The following is a 19021-nucleotide window of genomic DNA, read 5'->3' as shown; positions in this document are numbered from 1 at the left end:
AATCATTTTGTGATATTTGTAGGATTTAGGATATTAATAATTACATTGGTATAATTGAGAACCAGAGTTTTAACTAGAAAGAAAATATACATACAGAATGGAGGGAGGAGAAGAAAAACCCAATCATTTTGGATTTGAGTTGGAGGAGATTGTGTAAATTTACCATTTAAAAATGGTAATTTTAGTTATGTCCACTTCAAGTGCTTAGAAGCAACGACATCCAGTAGCAATGAGCACATCTAGTACTGTGGTCTGAGTTTCTCAATACTATTCCCAACTCAAAGATGATAGGGCTTCTTGAAAAAAATAATTGGTTCCAGGATTGAGGGAGGTATGTATAAGAAGAGCCTGGAACACCTTCTTGCACCAGAAAGGAAGTGGTTTTTAAAAAACCACACAGAAATCAATTTCAGAGGGATTGCCTCTGGCCAAATTTGGGAAAACTGGGGTATGAAAAATAATAATGACAGTAATGGATTATGACCCATGTAACTTTAAAAGGTGCATGAGTACATAGAGAATTTTTTTTAAAGGAGAAATAAAAAGGGTGGGGGAAGGAGGGGAAAAGGAAACCTCTTTTTAAAAGAACTTTACCAATTAATAAATAAAGAATGCCATGATTAGAAATTACCATTTTGCAGCCACCATTGTAATAACTGATTCAAGGAGGAATCATTAGTGGACAATAGATGGTTGAGAGAAGGTTTATTGGGGAAAGGATATGTACAAGGTATCAAAGGGTCATCCTATTTATTACTTAGTACTACCAATGGAAAAATAGTGCTTTCTCACCAGAGAAATCTGGCAGACACAGTCTTAACTAAGGGATCACACTTAACATTACCAAAAATGAAACAAACTGACATTATATGCCTCCTGATATAATGCTCTGAAAAAGACACAATATCACTTACATAATATTCTTGCCAAAAAAATTTAACTTGCATATAATCTCAAAGGAACAAATAAGTACAAATTGAAGAACATTCTATAAAACAACTAGCCTTGACACCTCAGAAAAAGTGTCAGTTTAATGAAAGGAGAGGAATTGTTCTTGAATAAAAGAGCTTAGAAGAAAACATAATTTGTAATCCTCAATTGGTTCCTAGGTATAAGAAGGAGAGAGAGAGGAGGAAGGGAAAGAAGACAAGAAAGAGACAGAAAGGAAGTGAAAAAGAAAGAAGAAAAGTAACTATAAAGAACACTATTAAGATAACAGGGGAAATATTAATATAGACTGTTAGATAATAGTACTGTACCAATGATAAATTTCCTGTTTGTTAATTTTCTAATTTTTTATTTTATTTTATTTTTTTTGAGACAGAGTCTCACTCTGTCACCCAGGCTGCAAGCTCTGCCTCCTGGGTTCACACCATTCTCCTGCCTCAGCCTCCTGAGTAGCTGGGACTACAAACACCCACCACCAAGCCCAGCTAATTTTGTTGTACTTTTAGTAGAGACGGAATTTCACCGTGTTAGCCAGGATGGTCTCGATCTCCTGACCTTGTGATCCGCCCGCATCAGCCTCCCAAAGTGCTGGGATTACAGGCATAAGCCACCGCGCCTGGCCTCTAATTTTGTTAATTGACATAATAATTGCACTTATTTTTGGGATACAGTGTGATGTTTTGATACATGCATACAATGTGCAACAGTCAAATCAGAGTATTTTGTATATCCATCACCTCATACATTTATCATTACTTTATCATGAGAACATTCAAAATCCTCTCTTGTGGCTATTTTGAAATATAAAATAGAATATTGTTAACCAAGAAACAAAAATGCTAACTATAAAAAATGATTAAAAATTTCAACCACAGCAAAAGTAGGAACTTTTCAACTAGAACAGCCTAAAGCAAACAACAAAACCCCATAAACTTGGAGAAGATATTTTTAATTCATTAACAGACAAAATTCACAACTACTGAAAGAGCAAAAATTTAAAACTTCTGGAAATTAATAGGAAAAAGACAAATTACTCAAACAATCTAGCAGAAAAATCAGAGTTACTTTACAGAAAAAAATGCACGGGTCATAAACAGATGCAAAAGATGCTCAACCATATACGTAGTCAGGACAAGGCCATTAGAGACCATGAAATACCATCTTATGTCCACAAGATTGGCAAAAACTAAAAAGTCTTTAAAAAGCATTGAAGAGGATGGAGATCAACAGGAAATTTCATAATGTGCTGATGAGAATATAAACTGGCTTAATCACACTGGAAAATAGTCTATCGTCATCTTGTGAAGTTCAACATTCGCATGCCCTACACTCAGCAATTCCAACAGGCATCTATCCTGGAACAACTCTTGCATATGTGCACCAGCATGTACACAGCAGCACTGCTGGTGATACCAAAATCTTGAAACAAACCAAATGTCCATTAAAAAGAGAAAAAAATATGCTATGGTCACACATCTACACTCATCAACGTGGGTAAATCTTAGAAAAAAACATTGAATAAAATACAAATCTCAGATAGTATAATATAATTTTTACACAACTCAAAAACAAATACAAGTAACCAATAGATTGTGCATGTATATATAGGATAGATGATAAATGCATGCTGTAAACTAAAGTTAGTTACATAATACTATAAAGAAACTTATATATACACAAGTAAATGAATCACATTGTAGAACGACATGCACAAGAAAATGAAATACAATATAGGACATCAACGATATCTGGGGTAATGAAGGGAGTATGGAATAAAAGAGAAGCCATAGCTAATGCAAGTTATTGGTAATATTCTAGTTTATTTCACGGATGATCATTTTTAGCTCATATTTAGCTCATATTTAGTTCACAGGTGCTCATTATATTAGTATACTTTAGAAATTACATATAGTTTACATATATTATTTTAAGGACCACTAGGGAATAAAAATATAATATTTATAATAAGGGTGGATGGTGAAATACCCTATTCAGTCATACATCGCTTAACAATGGGAATATATTGTGAGAAATGCATAGTTAGGTGATTTTGTCGTTGTATAAACATCACAGAGTGAACTTACACAAACCTAGATTGGATAGCACACCAGACACCTAGGCTATAGGGTATAGCTGATGATCATAGGTTACAAACCTGTACCGCATGTTACTGTACTGAATACTGTAGGCAACTGAAACACAATGGTAAGTATGTGTGTATCTAAACATAGAAAAGGTGGAATAAAAAGTGCAGTCTTATAATCTTATGGGACCACTCTTAGATATGCGATATGCTGTTGACTGAAATGTCATTATGCAGCGCATATGTATATTGAAGTTCACTGTGTTCTGTCTGAACTTTTAGGAATTTAATAGTAAATGAGAAATCTAAAGGGACGCTTAATAAGGAAAGATAAGTTACTAATTTTAAGCATCAGATATTTACATATGTATAAAAACCCTTGTAATAAATATTTTTAAAGAGTAAGTGGAAAGTTAAGTGGAGAGTTACAATATACTATGGATGCTGCTATTGAAATGTACATAAGCCTTCTTTTTAATAAATTTATTTTTCAAATAAAACGGCAGAGATATTCCCACCATTCCATCAACACGTGCTCATCCATCTCTTCAGTTCAAATGGACTACAGGTTCTGTATGACTTCTCATGCCTATCAGAATTAGGTGGTGACCACTCACCCTTTTAGTTACCTAAAAATAAGAATGAGAGACTGCTGAAATTAAGGAGGGCATTCAGAGCAAATTATAGGAAGTATTTCCCTATTTAGCATATAATCAAGCTGTAGAATTTAGATCTGCACTTAAAGAAAAGATTGCTGTTGCTAGCTTCAAAAGAGGCCAGATGATAATGGCATGAATATTAATACATTTGCAGCTAGCCAAAGCAATATAATGGTAAGTAGATCTCATGCTTCAGTGCATAGACTGACTGCCTACAGGAGTCAAGAAGGACTTCCCTCACTCACTGAACTAAGGGCACTTTGCACTGGTTATTGTCACTTTTCTCTGAGTCATCAAATAATGACTATGATAGGCCAACATTGCTAATTAGTTTAGAAAAACTTATGTTCCATGTATTTTTACAATTTCCTGCATCATTATAAATTTTTTTCAGTTACCTCTCAGAGACACAGAAAACCCTTAACTAACAACATACTCATTCTAGCTACAGAACTGTACATACTGTTTAAAGTAGAAAGGATAGATTTCACCCAAAGTCCTAGTGCTCAAATGCAATGCTGTTAAAATTTATGTATATTTCATTGCAGTCTCTAGTTTTCATATAAGTGATTATACAATTTTGCTTCCTAGTTTTGCTTTTGTGTGTATGTATTTGTGTGTGTGCTCAATGCTATTCTATACACTTCCCCCAGTTAACTATTAATTGCATACCAATTAATACTATTTAAGATAAATATGTAGTAATCCTAGTGGTTACATCATTAATTAACATAATCATTTCTTATAGTAGGGCATTTCAGTTGTTCTTATTTTTTTTTTTACTATAAATAACATTACTATGAACACCTTTGTGAGCATAAAGCTTCTTCTGTACCCAGCATTGTCTTCCTTAGAATACAGCTCATAAATGGAATTATGGGGTCAAATGGCATAAACATTTTAAGATGCTTATAATAATTTGTTTGTCTTAAATTTCATTCCAAATACATCTAAGCATGTATACTGCCACCAGCCATGTATAAGTCATCTCTGCAGCACACACTTTCCAATTTTGATTATGATCATTTGGGCTTTCAAAAATTGATAGAATAAATAATATTTAGTGGTTTTAATTTGCATTTCTTTGATAATCAGTATAGCTCAATTACATTGTCTTACTCATGTTGGTATCCCCAGCAACTAGCATACTGTACGGTACAAAGTAGGTGTTTAATGCATGTTTGATAAAGGCATGGATAAAGAACCATTAATTTAATGTTTTCTAATGGATTTTTATCAGTTGATTTTTTAACAAGCTGTTATCCTTTGTTTATCAAAATGACTATAATTTTATTCCAGTTTACCATTTAATCTTGATGACTTTTATTGACACATGAAACTTTAAATCTTTTATTATGATTATTATTATTATTATTTTTTTTTGAGACCGAGTCTCGCTCCTGTCGCCCAGGCTGGAGTGCAATGGTGTGATCTCGGCTCATCGCAACCTCTGCCTCCTGGGTTCAAGAGATTCTCCTGCCTCAGCCTCCTGAGTAGCTGGGATTACAGGCGTCCACCCCCAGCTAATTTTTGTATTTGTAGTAGAGACGGGGTTTCACCATGTTGGCCAGGCCGGTCTCGAACTCCTTACCTCAGGTGATCCACCTGCTTCGGCCTCCCAAAGTGCTGGGATTATAGGCATGAGTCACTGCGCCCAGCCGAAATTTTAAATCTTATATGTTAAATTTATTAGTGTTGTCCTTTTTGGTTTTCTTAATCACAGTAGAGGTTTAATAAGTAGTTCTTTCTACTTTCCACTGGTTTTTCCATGGACTGACTTTTTACGTATTCTCTATCCCTATATTAATTCATATAAAATTATTTTAGTGGCATTTAAGCACAAAATTATTCTATTTAAAGTACTATCAGTAATCCAATTTCATATATAATTTATTTCTGAAAGTAGGTATGAAAGTTGAATGTGTGACAGTAGAATTATCAGTTTTCTAATTCTGCTTTCCTTCAGTCCAGGCCACCAGCAGATAGGTAAGAGCCTTCACTGGTGTGTAAGGCTAGACCAGAGGAATCTGCTGAGAAAGGGCTAGAAGAGGGAACGGTCCTGCCAGCATCTCCCTTCCTCCAAATCCTGGCTGGTTGGGGTAGGCATCTCCTTTTACCACATATTTTCTGTCATCTTCCCAAACCCACACCAAAAGGGGTTGATTTATAAAGATAAACATAGGAAAATGAAAAAAGAAATCTGTATGATATGAAATATACCAATGAATTTAGAAAATAATCACTGTAATATTTTGTATGGCTTGTATAATAAAATTATTTCACAATTTAGGGGAAAAGTTACATTTATATCAGAATATAACTTTTAAAATAATCAATGGAGTCTACCGTAAAAATTTCCTCTGTATTTGCTTTGAAGCTTTAATAACTACAGTATGTGCCAAGGATTCACAAAACAGGGGATCTCTATTAGCTTGAAGGCTACATAATCAATGCTGTAGAGACACTTCTGTTAGTGAATAAATGATGAAGTTTTACCAGAAAAGATGCAGAGTCAACAGAAATATTCAGCAAAATATAGAGCTAAAAAACAATCCTGGAATTAAATGGGGAGTCTCATATTTTATAAATGTTAAAAAAGATGGAGATAATATAGGTAAGGTACAGACACACAACTATTTGACTAATATTTTGAGGACACTGTAGAACTGAGATCTTGTTACTCTTGTCTACTTTGAGCTTTTCTGTTGTTGAAAACAAAGAGCAAAGATAATGTAGACCATTTTATAAATGGAGCCTGGGTAACAATTCATATTACTCTACTAAATGCTGCTTATTCTAAATAATGTTACAGAAAGACTCTTGCAAGTATTTAAGGATACATTTATAAAAGTATGTCTAATTATGAATATTGAGAAACTATCTTGTACACCCATTAATGAGAGACTGGTTATATAAATATGGCATCTCCATATAATAGCATTAAAAAGAATGAAGATTAGTACAAACTAAAATGAAAACGTCTACATTTTGATGAATAATCAAGCAAACTGCAGACCAGTAAGTGTGATTCATAATCCCATTTTTGCTAAACACACACAGACATACCTATGTACATGTGTGTACACACACAAACGGAAATAAATTCTGACAGTATACACATCAGACTTTTAACAGTGGTCACACTTGGGGTGTCAGAGCAAGGGTATGAAAAGCGATCTCGGCTCACTGCAAGCTCCACCTCTCAGGTTCACACCATTCTCCTGCCTCAGCCTCCCGAGTAGCTGGGACTACAGGCGCCTGCCACCACGCCCAGCTAGTGTTTTTTGTATTTTTAGTAAAGACGGGGTTTCACCGTGTTAGCCAGGATGGTGTTGATCTCTTGACCTCGTGATCTACCCACCTCGGCCTCCCAAAGTGCTGGGATTACAGGCATGAGCCACCGCGCCCGGCCCAACTATTCTGATAATAAAAAATATATACATGTGAAAATAAACATATTTATCTATGTATCCTTGAAAGAGTTTGAAAACATGTTATTGCCATATTGAGTTTATGCCTTCTTACAAGTCTAAGGACCAACAGTGTGACCTCTATGACCAACTTAACTAGATGACTTTTTCACTGAAGAGGTCACAGCACTGCTTTACTACATGACATTAATGCATTTAGAGTCTCTCGTAGCAGGTGTATATTAACTTCTGTGCAGTTTACATTGCAAATATGCTCTTCACAAACCATACTACCTTTTTTTCTTTTCATTTCTTTTTGTTCTTGCTGCCCTGTCTTGTGGTGCTGAAACAAAGCCACACCATCTTTAAGTGCTCAGAATGAAAATCTCATGCTGTTGCCTATGCAGATTTATTCCTAAAACAATCTTCCTATTGCATTAAACAAGCACAAATATCAGTAATACAAGATGTACAATGATTCTGGAAGGAAGTTTTGTGGTGGAAGAAAATTCCTGAAATGTTTAAAATTGTCTGTTATGTTGTAATTTGGAGTAAATAAAAAAATCATGATGAAGAAGTGTGCATTTTGGTAACCCTGGTGTTGGGTAATAATAAAAAATAATAGGTTTCTGTGGTGGCTCACGCCTGTAATCTTAACACTTTGGGAGGCCGAGGCAGGTGGATCACTTGAGGTCAGGAGTTCGAGATCAGTCTGGCCAACGTGGTGAAACCCTGTCTCTACTAAAAATGCAAAAATTAGTCAGGTGTGGTGGTGCATGCCTGTAATCCCTTGCTCTGGGATACAGAGCAAGACTTTGTCTCAAATAATAATAATAATAATAGGTTTGGGGGTTTACAGAGGCCCAATATATAATACTCTTCTTTCCTGCCTGAAATCTGCCCAATCAAAAAGCAAGAAAGGCAGAAGGCAAGCATAAATGTCACATTCATTACTGATATAGCAGATACTGGAGAACGTGGCTTAAATCTGTAGGCAAGGGTTTGCTAATATCAAACCCCGGTATTAGACTAACTTAACTCACACCATTAAAGGTAGCAGTGGACCCCACAGGCTTTCTCTTGTGGAGTTCAGCAATGATAAAACTTAAGAGATGGAGAAGCAGAGTGGGAAAACATGCTCTCTGAGGCAGGCCATGTTCCAAAGAGACAGGGAAAAGAAAGGGGCTGGGCTCCACATTTCCCAGTTTGCCTTTCCAGATTCACCGATCAGACTGTGTCACTCCTCTCCACATTAGGATAAGGGAATGAGGGACTAAGGGGAGGTCAGCATGATTAAACTTGTAAAGCTTTTTCCACATTGAAGAAAAAGATAGGAATGAAAATAATCCATTCCAAAGTGGCACTTTCCCAGTGGTTAGAATACATCATGTCTTCGCAAATAACACTGAAAATATATGAAGATGAACTTTAATCATTTTGTAGTGAAAATTCAATTATATGTAGACTCAATTACCAGAACAAATATTTATTGAATACTATGTGCCCTGGACTGTGCAAGATGCAAAGAGTGAAAGAAAGAAGAACCATAAGTGGAGGGAGAGCTGGGTTTCAAAAGGATTTAACCACTATGCTTACTGCCTCTTAAGATTCTGATCTTTATTATTTCTGTTCTCCCTACACTATATGAAAAAACCAGATCAGTCATAATTACACACCTCTTTGGGAGGTTTCTGATGAATTAACCTAACCTGTGGCTTAAGTGTTAATCATAGCAATATTCTCTAAGTTAGCTGCTTAAATGTGTGTTAGTTACATGCTTACTCTTCAAAACAGAATTTTTAATTAAACAAACATCTTGATATTTATAAATAGAGACAGATTATTTAAAACAGAGACTATTATCATTCTGAATGTGAACCATTAAACCATTGTGAATGCAAAGGTTACCTAAAGCAGAGGCCACTAAACTGTGAAACACTGGTTCTCTACACTAATGGATAACATCAAGATAGAGTCCAACAAATAATCTGAACATGGCATATTAAGCTTTAAAATATGAACCATAGTCGTTATAAAAGAATTTCAATATAGACAAAATAAAACATGTATTAAGGTTGTCTAATTACTAAAACTAGAAACAATAAGCTCATAGAAATGAATTAATATTAAAGATTTTCTCTGTAATTGCTTTCTTACTGGTTAAAGTTAATGAACGTAGAAGTCATAATAACCTTAAAATAAAGCTGGTTCTCAACCTGGGGGGACTTTGCCACCCCCTCCCCCAGCGGACATTTTGCAATGTCTGGAGACATTTTTGGTTGCCACAACTGGTGAATGCGGGGTGCTACTGCATCTAGTGGGTAGAGGACAGAGTTACTACTAAATATCTCACAATGCATAGAACAGCCCCCGACAACAAAGAATAATCTGGTCTAAAATGTCAACAAGGCCAAGTTTGAGAAATCCTGCTATAAAAATAACATCTACTCCATTAGAAGTCAAACCTGAGAAATTAAGAGAAATGCAACTATTATGGAATTCCATATACATTTGAACACAGAGATGAAAAAGACTATTCTATCCCAAAATTCAATAACGTCAACTTAATTTTGGCCTTCATGGTGAAGCTGAATAAATGTCTTATTGTTTTTTGACATCATTAGCTTCTTGTTATTGCATTAATTGTAAGACTGATAGTCCTCTTTCCTAAAATCTTTATACTCAGTACTTTGACTTCACCCTTCACACCTGGGAAAACTTACGAAACATGCTAATTGGGAAACTAAGTACACATATCAATGAATGAAAAGTAGGAATTGATAAATATTGGCATTTAATTTAATAACTGCTAAAAGGCAATGAATGGACTAAATATATGCACTGATATTTCTTTCTATCCAAATTTCCTAAGTCATCATTTGTGAAGGAAAAAGCATTCTCTAACAGACTTTGTGTGTTTAATTTTAACCCAGAGCACATTTTTATGACTGAGTGATAAACCTACAAAACTGGAGTTCAGATTGGAAGGCCTCACACTACTAACTCTAATGATACCAGTGGGCTTCACCATTTTTAAAAGTGCAAAAAAAAAATGAATGAGCAGATTGTCATTATCAAAACTCATTCTGCATCACACATATCACCCAAGGGATTGATATTTTATGCTTATAAAATTTAATATAAAATTAAATTGCAAATATTTTTTCACAATCTACTAAAATTATTGCCTAAGGTAATACACTGCTAATATGAAGCATTTTTTCAGCTCTAGTGGACATATTTCCTATATGATTTATGTGAAAGAAGGCTTCATTTGCTTCTTCATAGATCCAGTAATGAGGTTTCTTTTCTTATATGAAACCTAGAAAGTACAGGAACTTCTTTAAAATTAAGCCAGCAAAGGTAACACTAAATTATTAATCAATGAGAGTCAAATTTTAAAACTTGAGGTCTTTTCTCCTTGTGTTTATGACTATGTCACTTCAAATATCATACATTCATTATCCAAATGCATAAAAATCATCTAAATAATCCATACAGAAAATACATTTTCACTTTTTAAGAACAAAACCAGAGTAACAAATGTCAAGTAAAATAGCAGACTGATTTCCTCCCACCGCTGGAATCTAGAAAGATTAAAAGTAATTTCAATCATTTCCCGCCAAAAGTTAGGAATAACAGAAAGGAGAGTTGTCTTATCTCTTGGGATGTGAAAAATACTGAGTCTCAAGAAAAGATAAAATTAATTTCACTATTATCAGTCATCAACCCAATGCATCATGAACTTACGTGTAGCACTTTCTAGCCCCTGAAGTGTTTCCTTATTGGCAGGTGTCAGAATACACAGAGAAGAAAATAATGTCTTCATCTGGAACTTTAAATTAATAATTGATGCACTTAGCTTTATACTGAAATCTATTTAACTTGAAAAATTACCTGATTTATGCCAAAATATAATAGGAAACTCTTACCTTAAGCATTCTGCATCATTTTGAGGCTTTTCATTGATTTTTATTTTTTCTGCCTCTAGATATTTGGTAGTACAAATGGATTTATTCTCTTCATCTTCAAAAACTAAACAAATCAAAAAATAGTTGCAATCTTTTGAAAATTAAACATAAAGATTATCTTTATTCACTCATAAGAACAATACTCTAATTTTTGGTGCTTGCATATAAAATTTATATATTAATGATTTTTATTTTCTACTTCAATATAACAATTACATGCACAAAAAAGATCTTTAAAAAATTTGTGACATTAAAAATATCCGATCTCACACTGATTAGTGTTTTATATATTTCTTTTTTATACCAATAATAGCACTATATCACAACAGGTTAATATATTTTAAAAGAATAATATGCCCTTACCATGCATATATAACTGTATTTATCAGCAAAATAAGCTAACTCATGAAGGTAATACCTTTAAGTTTTCTTTGGAGAGTAAATAATTCTTGTATCAATTCACTCTTTTGTTTTTGAAGTTCATTTAACTGGCTGCTATCATGTTCCATTGACTTCATTTCTAGAAACAGATACAAAAGCATCAAAAATAAAATACTTAGAAATAAATTTAACCAAGGAGGTAAAAGACCTGTACACTAAAAACTATAAAACATAGATGAAAGAAAGTGAAGACAACACAAATAAGTGAAAAGATATCCATGTCTATGGATTGGAAGAATTAACATTGTTAAAATATCCATACTATCCAAAGTAATATAGAGTCAATGCAATCCCCATGAAAATTCCAATGGTATTCTTCACAGAAACAGAAAAAAATCAATCCTAAAAAATCTAAAAAGAAATAGAAAAATAAACACATGCAAAAAATCTATTTTAAGCATTTAGGCTTTGCCTTACATGTCAGCAATTATTAACGTTTTCTCATGTAGTAAAAATGTAAGCAGCATACAGTTAATTTTAAGACCCAACTAGCTTCCCCTGGCCAACTAGTAACTCTTTTTAAGAAACTGACCAGAACTTATTAATCACCAGCTGGATACAAAAAGATAAGTTAGTAGACGGTTAGCCTACCAAAAGAGAATTCAAAATATGTAATATCACTTAGTGAAATAAAGTTCCAAATAAGAAAACTATCCTTTATAATTAAAACACATTTAAAATGACATTGCATAGTACTCATAATATGGCTACAGGCTTTCACAATATTGCTAATATTGTTTCTTCTACCTAAAATGCCCTTGCTCCCTTTATTCTCATGACAAATCCCAATTCATCCTTTAAGACTCATCTCCTAAATTTTCAACTATTGTTTCTCTTCTGCCATAATTTCTGGAACTCCACTTACACATTTATTAGATTCTTTTGTATTGTTCCACATGTCTCTGAGGAGCTTTTTAGTTTTTTGAAGTCTTTTGTTTCCCTCTGTGTTTCAATTTTTTAAGTTATCTCTAAATTCACTGGTCTCTTCTTCTGCGGCCTCTGATCTGCTCTCAATCTCTTCCAGGAAATTTTTCATATCAGGTTTCCTTCCTTCCTTCCTTCCTTCCTTCTTCCCTCCCTCCCTCTCTCCCCTCCTCTTCCTCCTCCCCCCTTTCTCTTTCTTTTCTTATTCTTTTCTTTTCTTTTTTTCTGAGATGGAGTCTTGCTCTGTTGCCCAGGCTGGAGTGCAGTGGCGCCATCTCGGCTCACTGCAACCTTTGTCTCCCGGGTTCAAGCAATTCTCCTGCCTCAGCCTCCTAAGTAGCTGGGATTACAGGCACTTGCCACGATGCCTGGCTAATTTTTGTATTTTTAGTAGAGACGGGGTTTCACTATGTTGGCCAGGCTGGTCTTGAACTCCGGACCTCGGGTTCTGCCTGCCTCGGCCTCCCAAAGTGCTGGGATTACAGGCGTGAGCCACCGCACCTGGCCCAGATATTGTATTTCCTAACTTTTGGAGCCCCTTTGGTTCCTTTTACAGTTTTTATTGATATATAATTCACATACCACATAATTCATCCTTTTAAAGTATACAATTCATTGGGCTTTAGTATTTTCACAGATATGTGCATCCAATTACCATTATATAATTTTGGAACATTTCACTCCCCCCACCAAAGAAACTCCATACCTGTTAGCAGTCACTCCCAATTTCCCCTAGCTCTGCCAGCCATAGGCAACCACTAATCTACTTTCTCTCTATACAGATTTGCCTATTCTGGACATTTCACAACAATGGAATCATACAATATGTGGTCTTTTGCATCTGGCTTCTATCACTTAGCATAATGATTAAAAGGACTACCGATTTTGTAGCATGTTTCAGTGTTTCATTTATTTGATGCCTGAACATAATTCCACTGTATAGATATGCCCATATTTTGTTTTTGGATTCCTCACGTGATTGACATTTGGGTTGTTTCCCCTTTTTTGCTACTATGAATAATGCTATGAACATTCATGTACAGCCATGTGTTGTTTGACAACAGGGATATGTTCTGAGAAAAAAGTCCTTATGTGATTATGTTGTTGTGAGAACATCATCAAGTGTATTCACACTCACTAAGATGGGGTAGCCTACTACACACATAGGCTATACTGTATAGCCTATTGCTCATAGGTTACAAACCTATACAGCATGTTACTGTACTGAACACTGTAGGCACACAGTAATAAGCATTTGTGTATGTAAACATATCTAAACCTAGAAAAGATACAGCAAAAATACAATATAAAAGATAAAAAATGGTATACCTGTGTAAGATACTTACCATGAACGGAGCTTGTAGTACTGGAAGTTGCTTTGAGTGAGTCGATGAGTGAGTAGTGAGTGAACGCATAGGCCCACGATATTACTGTACACTGCTCTAGACTTTATCAACACTACACTTAGGCTACACTACTTTAAAAATATTTTTCTTTTTTCGATAATAAATTAACTTTCACTTTAACTTTTTAAATTAACTTTTTAAAAACATTTTGACTTGTAATAACACTTAGCTTAAAACAAATATACAGTACAGTTGTAAAATATATTATTTTTTACTTCTTACGCTTTTTTTGTAAAAAACGAAGACACAAATACACACAATTAGCCTAGGTCTACACAAGGTCAGGATAATCAATACCACTATCTTTCACCTCCACAACATCTTGTCCTGGAAGACAAGCCCCTACTGGAAGGCCCTCAGGGGCAATAACATGGATGGAACTGTCATCTTCTTTTATTTATTGTTACTATTATTTTTTGAGATGGAGTCTCGCTCTGTCGTCCAGGCTGGAGTGCAGTGGCATGATCTCAGCTCACTGCAACCTCCGCCTCCTGGGTTAAAGCAATACTCCTGCCTCAGCCTCCCAAGTAGCTGGGATTACAGGTGCATGCCACCATGCCCGGCTAATTTTTTGTATTTTAGTAGAGACTAGAGACAGGGTTTCACCGTGTTGCCCAGGCTGGTCTCAAACTCCTGAGCTCAGGCAATCTGCCTGCCTCAGCCTCCCAAAGTGCTAGGATTACAGTCGTGAGCCACCATGCCTGACCCGGAGCTGTCATCTTCTATGATAACAATGCCTTCTAGAATAATTCTTACAGGACCTGCCTGAGGCTGTTTTACAGTTAACTTTTTTTTACAGTTAACTTTTTTTAATAAGTAGGAGGAATATACTCTAAATAACAATTATAAAAAGTATAATACATAAACCAGTAACATAGTCATTTATTATCTTTAGCAAGTATTATATACTATACATAATTGTATGTGCTATACTTTTATATGACTGGCAGCACAATAGGTTTGTTTACACTGCGATCACAAAAACATGTAATATGTTGTGCCACAATGTCACTAGGCAATAGGAATATTTTCAGCTTCATTATAATCTTATTGCACCACTATCATACATGGTCTTTCATTGACTGAAATGCCGTTATGTGGTGCACGACTGTACAAGGTCTTGTGTGGACATGTTTGCAATTCTCTTAAATACCTAGAAGTGGAATCATTGAATCATATAGTAACTCTAGGTTTAATGCTTTGAGAAATGGCCAAACTGCTTCCAAAGCAGTTGCATCATTTTACATTTCTCCAATTTCTCCATATTCTTGCCAACACTATTGCTGTCCACCTTTATTATAGCCACACTAGTGGTATCTCATTGTGGTCTTGATTTGCCTTTCCCTGATAACTAATAATGTGAGCAACTTTTCATGTTGCTCAAAAAAATACATCGTACAGTTGTATAAAAATATTTTCTTTCTTTTTAAACTATTTAGACTCAAACACATATAATTAGGCTAGGCCTACACAAGGTCAGGATCATCAATACCACTGTCTTTCTCCTCCATATCTTGTCCTGGAAGACAAGCCCCTACTGGAAGTGGCTTTGTATAGCTTTTTTGGGAAATGTCTATTTAATTCCTTTGTCCATTTTTAAATTGGGTTATCTTTTTATTAAGTTGTAAGAGTTTTTAATATATTCTGGATACAAGTCCCTTATATATGATTTGCAAATATTTTCTCCCATTTTGTGGTCGTCTTTTCACTTCCTTGATAGTATCCTTTGAAACAAGAGTTTTTAACTTTGATGAAGTCCAATTTATCTATACTTTATTGCTTGCGCATATCTAAAATAAACCATTCCCTAATCCAAGCTCATGAAGAGTTACACCCGTATTTTCTTATAAGAGTTTTTCATTTTTAGCTCTTACATTTAGCTGTCTGATCCATTTTGAGTTAATATTTGTGTATGGTATGAGGTGGATGTACACATTTATTCTTTTTTTTTTTTTTTTTTTGAGATGGAGTCTCGCTCTGTCGCCCAGGCAGGAGTGCAGTGGCGCGATCTCGGCTCACTGCAAGCTCCACCTCCCGGGTTCATGCCATTCTCCTGCCTCAGCCTCTTGAGTAGCTGGGACTACAGGCACCCACCACTACACCCGGCTAATTTTTTGTATTTTGAGTAGAGACGGGGTTTCACCATGTTAGCCAGGATGGTCTTGATCTCCTGACCTCGTGATCCACCCACCTTGGCCTCCCAAAGTGCTGGGATTACAGGCATGAGCCACTGTGCCCAGCCTTGTTTATTAGCTCTAATAGTTTTCCTGTAGATTCCTTAGGTTTTCTATATACAAGATCATGTTATCTTTGAATAGAGATAGCTTTACCTCTTCCTTTCCAATATGGATGCTTTTTCTTCTTCTCTTTTTTTTTTTTCCTAATTGCTGTGCCTAAAACCCCCACTATAATGTTGATTAGAAGTTGTAAAAATAAATATCCTTGTCTTGTTCCTGATCTTAGAGGGGAAATATTCATTCCATTATCATTAAGAATGACATTAGCTGTGGGTTTTTCTATAGTTGACCTCTATCAGATTGAGGAAAGTCCCTTCTATCCCTAGTTTATTGAGTGGTTTTATCATGAAAGTTGTTGAATTTTGTCAAATATTTCTTCTGTGTCTTTGGTTATTTTTATATCTTCCATTTAGTTCCTCATTATGTTCATGTCCTTGAGTATATTTAGAATATTTCTAAAAGCTTTAATTATTTTTCCTTCTAATTGCATCATCTATATCATTTCTAGGTATGTTACTATTGACCAAATTTCCTCCTTGCTCTGAGTTATAATTTGCTGCTTCTTTACATGTCTAGTAATTTTTTACTGTATACCGGACATTGTGTTTACTATTTTGTTAAATGAGTTTTGCTATCTTCCCATAAAGGATGTTGATGTTTGTTTTAGCAGGCAGGTAAGCTACTTATGGGTCATGTTCAAATCTTGTTTATAAAATTTTTTTAAGTTAGATCTAGAAGAATATTTAATTTAATTTAATCCTTCTATTAAGGCAGAACTCTTCTGTTTAATGAAATATTTCTATTGTGACAAGATGGAACATGAATGTCTTCCATTCCCATATGAGCTCTTAGAATTGTCCACCTTATTGCTCCCCAGTAGTTTTTCTTTACTCAGCCCAGTGGAGTTTCCTGTCTGTATACACAGGTTCGAGTACATCCAAAGACTGAAGAGGATCTCCATCCAGATTTCCGGAGCTTTTTCTCTGTGTGGATCTGTCCTCTCAAGTACATTGTCCTGAAAATTCTAGCTAACTTGGCCTCCCTAAATTCAAATCTTTGTTTCCTCAACTCAGACCATTTTGCATTGCTTAAGTTCCTCCTCCCAGTGCTACTATCCAAAAACTGTAATCAGTGAGAAGGCTTGGGCAATCAGGGCTTACCTCATTTGTTTCCCTTCTCTCAGGGATCATGGTCCTGTACTCTCTTGTCCTCAATATCTAAAAGTAGTTTTTCATATTATTTTCTCCAGTCTTTTAGTTGTGATAGAAGGGAAAATTCCATAAAATTATTCCTCATGACGATAAGTAAAAGTTCTCCACATAATATTTAAATTATCCTTTTACTTGTCTCTCTTCCACATTAGATCACAAGCTCCTTGAAAACAGGAACTATGCCTCATTCATCTTTAAATCCCAATTTCTGAACAGTGCCTGGTGTAGTATATACAGCAGATGCTCAAAAAAGCATGTTGAACAAAACTGAAATAAATCGTATAATTGACTTTAAATATTTTTGATTATTCACAATGTTTTTGTCCGCTAGTGTAGGTAACTGAAAGTGGACAATTCAATGAAAAGAAAATACGTTCATGTTTATCCTTCTGGTCCCTTAATAAACAAAAGTTTGAAATATAAATATAACTACATACTAATATTTAATAGAGGGAATCCAGGATACCATAACACAATATTCAACAGATTAAAAAAGATACAATATTTTATTCATTATTAATCGATTTATCAGACATTCTATGACAAGAAAATCTTTGTAAAACTTAGGCAAGAATGATGGAGAAATATTGGATTTAAATATGTCTGAAATATATCTTTCTTAATCCTGACACTTTAGGCTAAATGAAAAAGGTAAGTCTAAAGATTAATCCTTTAAAGAAAAAAAATAAAACAAATATGCCAATTTCTTATGAGGCTTATAGAACAGAAAAAAATAAACACTGTGTTTGTGGTGATAACTTTTTTTCCTACTTGTTTATTGCCTCACTATTATTTTATTCTTATTTTTATTTACAGCTTTATTTAGGTATAATTGATGTGGTAATCACTTTTTAATTTCCTCCGCGGCCTAAAACCCACAATGTTCTAATCAACAGCTAGCTTTTATGGTTATGAATATTAAACCAACTAAGACAATCAAAATTAATTTACATCTTTTAACATGTGAATTGTCTTCCTCATATGTACATTGCCAATCATTAAAGGATATTGCCAAGCAAAGAAAAAGTGTCATATGTTGCTTATCTCACATCTAAGAAAAATGAATTCAACAACTCAGAGAAATGAGTAAGAGGAACATTTTGAGAAAAACATTATGACAACCATTATTTTGAAGCCAAAAATGATGACCTGTTTTATCTATGAATTACCAAATGTTTAAAATAAATATTCAGTCATTTCACAACAGATATATTGAGTATCAATTATTCCACATTTCTAGTTTCTCAGGCCAAAAACCTTAAAGTCAACCTTAACACTTCTTTCTCTCATATTCCACATCAAGTCCATCTTGAAATCCTGCTTGCTACCTTCAAAACATATTTAGAACCTGAATACCACTTACCACTTCTATGCTGCATCCCTGATCCAACTGCTCATCATCTCTCCTCTGGATTACGGCCACTGTCTTCTAGGTTTCTGTTTCTGCTTTTACCTCCCTTAAGTGTGTTCTCAATAGCAGTCAAAGTAATCCTATTCAAATGTGAGACCCTTCGCTCTTTTGCTTAAGTCCTCCAATGGCTTCTGATCTCACTTCAGTAAGTCTTTAGAATGACCCACAAGGTTTTAAAAGATCTGGATTCCTGTCACCTCTCTGATCTCATGACCTCTCCTTTTACTCTAAATGCCTTACGCTCTGCTTTTTCTCAAAAAATGATTAGGCACAATCTCCCTTCAGGTGATTTGCATCAGCTATTCCTTCTCTGTGAAATG

General features: G+C 34.8%; 1 protein-coding gene across 7 annotated transcripts in view; it reads right to left on the bottom strand.

Annotated features, from left to right (window-relative positions):
• CCDC172 (coiled-coil domain containing 172) overlaps nt 1-19021 on the bottom strand; it is a 61765-nt gene that overhangs the window by 11020 nt on the left and 31724 nt on the right. For 5 of the 7 annotated variants that reach the window (XM_054436452.1, XM_054436455.1, XM_054436456.1 and 2 more), the window contains 2 exons: nt 11490-11591; nt 11033-11135 (listed from right to left, as the gene is read on the bottom strand). In XM_054436452.1, the coding sequence (XP_054292427.1) occupies nt 11033-11135; nt 11490-11591 (205 nt within the window). Of the gene's footprint in view, nt 1-3507; nt 3661-11032; nt 11136-11489; nt 11592-19021 lie in introns of those variants that run through there. The other 2 variants (XM_054436457.1, XM_063670308.1) reach the window with 1 other exon arrangement.

The sequence above is a fragment of the Pongo pygmaeus genome, chromosome 8 (assembly GCF_028885625.2).
Source record: "Pongo pygmaeus isolate AG05252 chromosome 8, NHGRI_mPonPyg2-v2.0_pri, whole genome shotgun sequence".
Classification (NCBI taxonomy): Eukaryota; Metazoa; Chordata; class Mammalia; order Primates; family Hominidae; genus Pongo; species Pongo pygmaeus.
This window is presented reverse-complemented; position numbering and strand designations above follow the sequence as displayed.